At 49.1% G+C, this 6,762-nt stretch overlaps 1 protein-coding gene across 3 annotated transcripts in view; it reads right to left on the bottom strand.

Moving 5' to 3' along the window:
• Positions 1-6,762, bottom strand: part of ERI3 (ERI1 exoribonuclease family member 3) — a 95,872-nt gene that overhangs the window by 46,671 nt on the left and 42,439 nt on the right. For all 3 annotated transcript variants that reach the window (XM_009638851.2, XM_035894247.1, XM_035894248.1), the window contains one exon: positions 1,335-1,407. In XM_009638851.2, the coding sequence (XP_009637146.2) occupies positions 1,335-1,407 (73 nt within the window). The remainder of the gene's footprint in view (positions 1-1,334; positions 1,408-6,762) is intronic.

The raw sequence follows: 6,762 nt of genomic DNA, 5'->3' as shown, positions 1-6,762 counted from the left end.
TCGTATTCATCCAGAGGCCCAGAGGAGGAGTATGGATGGATCAACCTACTTGCTAGCAAACATCACGGTACACAGGGATTTTTTTTAAAATTTTTTTTTTTTAATATTATTATTCTGCAGCCATCAACCTGCTGGTTATATAGCTGCTATCCATTCACCGGAAGTTTAGTGAACTTCAAATGGCGATCATTAATGGTCACTGAACTGCAGAATGCCCCAATGTGCTTTCAGATTTCATTTACCAAGGACCAGCAATCAGCCAAAAGATTTGCTCTGACAGCAGGGAAATACAAGACCCTTTGACAAGTTCAGCCGGGAATGTGCTGCCAGCATCCCTTGTTAAGTTCATGTTCTACCCTATTTGACGGAACAGATCATGCAAATTGTCCTTCTGCGGCCGCTCAGCCTGTCAATCATGCCTCCATTTAAAACAATAAATAAATAAAAGAACAAAAGAAAAGCCCACAAGTACAACGAGCTGTTTACAAGCAAATTCCACTTACCGAGACCCCTAATTATCAGGAAAAGGTGCAGAAACCCAAATAAAACATTAAATTGGATGGAGGAAGGGACTCTTACTCATCCAAAGGTTTAACCAGGAGGGCCACCCCAGTTTCTCTTGCGCACAGATCGCAGCTTTCCCCCTCACCCTGCTACTGCTTGCAACCACACTTGTTCTTTTCTTCCCGCTTCGATTTGTGGCTTATGGCATCGCCACATTTTGCTGTGCAGATGGAGCAGCTGTGCCAGGAGACCTTGTGGGTGCACAGCAGGCTGCTCTTTAACCACCCAGAGAAGGTGTGGAACACAAGGCACCAGACAGTAAAGTCCAAGGTATTTTGCTTTGCAAAGTGACCACGGGTTTTAGGAGGATGTGCTGCTGAGACAGCTCCCCCTCCTCACATCACAAAGGGAAATACTGATTTTTATTTGGGAATATTTCCACGTGTTTATCAACCAGAATTTGACCTGAAGGGAACCGAGCTCCTTATATGGCTGCAGAACAAAACCAAGTCAGCAACACTGGGGCCAATGCAACCTTCGCTGAAGAGGGGCCTCACAGTGTCCCACTATTATGCGGAGACACCGCACTGTGCCTGCCACAATGGGATTCTCCCCAGCTGCAGAACACATCCCATCAAGTACAGTAAGACTCTATTAGAGGAGATACAATAGGGAGCCGAAGGACTCGCTCAGCCCAGCTTCCAAGAAAATAACTCATTTCAATGCAAAACAGCAGTAGTTATTAGACACCTCCTTAAAGAGGAAAGGAGAAGGACAAGGGGAGGGGGGAGAGAGGGAGACGGGGACCATGGCAGTTTGCACAAAAGTACCTTTTTCAGATTAATCCACTGTTTGAAGTAATCAGCAACCGGCAGCCCTAAGTACTGGCATTGTCCTGGTAACCTGTAAGAGAGAAGAGAGAGCAGGTTTGATTCAATCAGTGTCCTGACAACACAAACTCTGTTTTCTTAAGTGCATTTCGTTCCGAGATGGAAGAGACCCTCAAATCTGCTGTAACATGCTGCACATCAGAAGAACTGTAGCTCTTGGCAAAAAAAATCTCACGAGAGCACAGCTTGGCTGTAGACTTATATACATCCAGCCACATCCAGGCTGCTGACACTTTTCCGATTGAGCATTTTGAACAGAAGCTGTGTGCAAGTGCAGCATATGGCTCTTCTCCACGGTGGCTAACACACACACAAGACTGGAGTGTCTGGGCTGTCCTTAGCTAAGCGAACTCATCATGAATCCCTGCAAAACCATCCTGCTCAGCCAGCGGCTTACAGGGCAGGCAGGACTGATAATTAACCTGCCATGGCCTGGTGCTTTGCCATTTGGCCTTTATGGTTAAAACACCAAATGAGACATGAGGGAGGGAAGGAGGCACCAATGCATTCATTTTTGGGATAGTAATGCTGCAGGACCAATGTTTTAGGGCTAAGAAAGCAGAGGCTGTTTTCAAGCAGGTGCTTGGAAGAAGGGAGCAGTCACAACTCTGAAGATGCACGGTGCCGCACACTATCTCACGACGGGTTTGAGCACCAGCGGCCAGAGCTGCGAGCACACGTATTTAACCTCTGCCTTCCTACAGCAAGAACAGCACCGCTAAGGGAGCTGGATTGCCTGAAGGGAGAGCAGGACCCCAGGATTTGGAAAGCTGTTTGTGTGGCCCCAGTGTGTTTGCAGGGGAGCGACAACGCGCCCCTCAGATGGGGAAAGCTGTGCGGCTCCAGCCAAGCCTGCGCAGGGAGATGAGTTATGTGAGTTTTCCCTGGCCGGTTTGATCTGATCAAGAGTAATTGATGGATCTTGTTCATTCACGTACTGCTGAGCATGCCTGGGGCACTGGTCACAGGATCTTTAACTGAAGCAAAGGAACATCCCAAATAAATATGTCAACTAAATAAATGACTAAATTAGAGCCGTTTGTGCATGTTAAAAGCCACAACCCCAGAAATCGGCTTTCACAAACAGAGGGGGGTGGGGAATCTCACAACTTCCTCGGGCACTTGCGGGCTGTAGGGAGAGGTTGTAGGGGAGGAGGGAAGAGCTGCAAGTGCCACCATCAGCTGCTCAAACATCCCAGCACAGACCACATCCAGGGCAAAGTCTTCTCCCGCTCTCCATAGAGGAAAGCGTTTTTTTAAGACTTCAGTCTAAAGGCTGAAATTCAGGAACAAGCTCTGGTCAGATGTGGATACAAGCCAGATACACCGCCTTGAGCCGGGGTGCACCATCAGCACCCCATGCACCATCTGAGTGCTTGGCTCAGCTCCAAACCCTCTGGTGAACAGGGCAGCATCTCTTCAGACCTACAAGCAGTTTCCCAAGTAAGGAGATGAAGGAGGGACACATAATGCGCTTGCAGATAATGTGAGACTCAGGGTAGTGCAGTACCAGAACGGTTTGGTCTTGGTGCTGCCTCCATTTCTATGAGAAGAAAAGGAAGGAAACTGGCAAACATATCCAGGGGAATCTCCCAGGAACATGTGGCCAATAGAGTAAGCCCCACCAGTGTACTGCCTTTGTGAGCCCTGCTTAGGCTAAGAAAGGAATAGACTCCCTGCGCCAAACCCAAACGCTTGGTCCTTAAAAGATGCACGTGTCATCATTTAGGAGCAACAATTTAAGTCATACAAACACATTTGGATAAGGAGGTCCAGAGGAATCTCTTTGAAAGCAGGAAGCCTGTCGAAAGAACGAGCTTGCAAGCAGCAGGGCTGCGGCGATTTGCAGGGTAAGCAATGTGACTTGACAGCACGGTCTCATCTCTGGGCACGGCTCATCTGATGCTAGCACCATCGCGCTGAAATAAACCACCTGGAGTCACTCCTCGCAATTGCATAGCCGTCACATAAATAGCAGCCTGGTCCATGCATTTTACAGCCATTACACACATGTCCATGACATCCCATAGTTGAACAGACCCCACCAGCCTCAACCAGCATGCTAAGAAAGCTCTTTCTCCAGGAAAGCTGCTTTCTACTGGTGCCCAAATCAAAAAAAGATCACAAGAAAAGGAACCATCTAAAAAAAAAATGACCGGTCTAAATACAGACATGTGATCAGCTCAGCCTCTCTTACTCTGCTCACATTTAGCTAGAGAGGATGATGACAGCAGTTAGCAAAAGTTATGTTACTAAAAGCTGACGTTCTCCTCCCAACCCAAGAGGTTTTTGTTAATACAGATCTCAGCCTAGCTCAGGTTAGAGGAATAATTATCAATTCACCTAACATTTGGATAGGGCCCAGAAGAAGCAAGTACAGCGTTGTTCTCGTTAGCCACAGGAATTGACAGCTAACCACCCAGTGCAATGAATGGCATCTAAAGCATTCCCATCCCTGTGGGACCAAAAGACCCAGCAAACTGGACAGTCTGGTTCTGCTTCCACCCCGAGACTGATGGCAGTATGCCCTGGGCGCTGGACAGTGGGTCTTTAATTGGAGAAAATAAATGCTCCAAATAAATATGTCAACTAAATAAATGACCCATTTTTGCAAACAAGTAACAACCCCAGAAACTGCCTGTGAAGCCGTGTGACCTCAGGACATTCCCCCTCCCCCTCTGTGCTTGTGCTCCCCTCATTTCACGTTAGCACCAGAGAGACTTCGCCAAGTTTTTCAAGCACCAGACCTATGCTCATGCTGTAATCTGGCCAGGCTGCCAGCAGCACGGACCAAAGCATCGGTTTACTCCCCGAGCTGGAAGACGCAGGCCTGGTAGCTCCAAGGCCAGCAGGGATGCAGCCACTCAACACGCTTGCCTTCAGCGAAGGATTGCCATAATGGTCTGGTCTAGTCTGGGTACGCAGCGCTCCCAGCACAGGGAACAGGGGGCTCTCACTGCACAATAACCAGTTCCCCAGGTAGCTATGGGGAGGAAATGTCTTTTCCCCAGCTCCAAGCTTGTCACCTGCAGCAGTCCCCCCACTCCTCAGCCCGGTGACCAGGCAGGAGTTTCACCAGCACTGTCTCCAGGTTGGAGCGAACAAGGTACATCTGTGGCTCTCCTGGGGAACAGAAGTGTCAGGGCCTGTAAGGAAGTAGATAATTTATCAGGGCCACCACTCACTTGAGCAGCTCATTTGGTAAACACGCTCTTATGCTCAGTACCGCTTCTTGCTCTTGCAAGAGTCAACCTTGCTCACTGGGGGCAGCTTTTATTGAGCAAAGAGCTTGGGATTCAGCCCTCCCTCAGGAAAGGGAGAGGAGAAATGATGGCACATTTCACTGCATTCAACATCCCACGGTCCTTCCAGCTTTTGAATGAGGTCTCGCTGCCTCCCCAAACACTGAAGCTCTCACTCCTTGGGAAGGAAGCTGGCTCTCAAAACCACCTTGTCAGCCAAACGTCGTAGCTTCAGGTATGACAGCACTTGACAGAGAGAGAAACTTGAAAATGGCTGTGGGAAATTCCAGCCTCTGATGCAGCTCTGGTAAAGTCTGTCTTCCCATAGCAGAGAAGGGAGCACACAACCTCCACCCACTCCCGAAATGCAGGTCCCCTTTGGGCAGAAGAGCAAGTGACATCAGGTAGCACAGTCTCCTCCACCAGCCAAGCGAGTCCAAGTCCTCCTTGGACCGTGATCAGCAGTGGCACCTCTGCACCATTTTCAGAGAGCTTTCATCACCTCAGGCTCTGACTTCCATCCAGCCCTGCTCCTTCACTCTGCAGGGTAAATGGGGCCTGGAGATGAAGGGGATGCAAATAGGAGGCGAGGTGACATGGCTGCATTTCTCCCGTTGAAGTCGGCTCTCTCCAAGGTGGCAAGAAGCGCACAGCTCGGCGGTGATAAACGGCCTTGCTTTAGTTATCACTTTCCTTAAGTTAAGGAGAGCAGCCTAGTGATGGATGGGCTGGAATTCGGTTATCAGGGAAGGCTGTCAGCCAGAGTTGCCTATCTCCACACACATTTAGCAGGGCGTCATTATGCGATGGCATGGAGTTAAAATATGACCAAGGGTATTGAAAGAAAAAGAACAGGATTAAAAAAAAAAAAAAAAGGCAAATTGAGCAACAATAAAGGAGCATGAGGCAAGAACGTTATCGTACTAGTGACACCTTTTATCTCGGTCTGGTTAGCTAGAGCAGGGCACAAATTGGTCCTTCCTCCACTATTGTATCCTCTTGTACAAACAGAGGCAGATAAAATGTGTCACCAGTGCGATAGCATATCAATTTAACCCTAATTATCTAGGGGGTCAAGCTAAGAAATAGGGGTTTCTCATTTCAACAGGTTCCTCCATCTCTGCTCGGAGCCACCACATTAATATGGAAGGGGGAGGGGCAGCCATAATTGATTTCCGTCACTCAGGTGGTCCTGGCATATAAAAAATTAATGCTTGATTCTCCCAACTAATCAGAGCTGGTTAACGTCCATCTGCTTCTGGGTTCAGGATGTCAGGAGACAAAGAAATTGGGCCACTTTCTACACACTGGGTGTATTGATATTGAGCCAGTTAAAAGAACAAGTCCCTCTATGGGGAAGATAAAGGGACGTTAAATCTTGTTTTTTATAGACCTGGTCTCAGCCTTCCAAAAAATCCATGCCCTGGAGACCTTGAGTTGTAAGAGATGCAGAACATTTTAATTGTGTCCTGGAAAAGCCTACTGCCCCGGGCTGCAAAGGAGAGGGCAGGCAGGCTCCTGCCCTGGAAGTCCTTCGCTGAAGGAGGGCTGGAGAGCCTCAACGAAGCTGCTTGGATGCAACAGCACACAACAGCAACAAGGTGGTAGCCAAAGAGAGGAGCTGTCAAACCATCTCAGCCTTGCACCCTAGTTCAAAGCAAAGCTGGTCCATGTGGTGCAGAGGTGATGCCCTGTTTTTGATGTAGGGTGGGATGTCTGCCAGGCCAAGAGGAAAGCTTGGGTGCCCTCTCCTAACAGAGAAAGCTAAGGCACCTGAGATGTTTTAGCAGAAAATCAGCACCGTGAGAGGCAAAGCCACATCTGTCTGCACCGAACCTAATGTGAGCTAGAGCCAAGCTAGGAATTTAATGCAGTGTAGGTAAACCCACACCCTCCCAAAGAGGCAGGCCAACGGTGATCCCAAATTGGCTCAAATAGTCCCTGCTCCAAAGCACTGAGGCTGCTGGAGCTCCTCACGGAGGGGCACAAAGCCTGGTTGGGCTTTGCCAGAACCACCATGCCAGGCCAGGAGGGCTCTGACAGCATGATGCCACAGCACCTGCATGCAAGCAGAGCATCCTGGGCACACAGCACAGCCCCAGCCACGCCACAGGCTGGGGGCACCG

Source organism: Egretta garzetta, unplaced genomic scaffold (assembly GCF_000687185.1).
Source record: "Egretta garzetta isolate BGI_Z169 unplaced genomic scaffold, ASM68718v1 scaffold145, whole genome shotgun sequence".
In the NCBI taxonomy this organism is placed as follows: Eukaryota; Metazoa; Chordata; class Aves; order Pelecaniformes; family Ardeidae; genus Egretta; species Egretta garzetta.
This window is presented reverse-complemented; position numbering and strand designations above follow the sequence as displayed.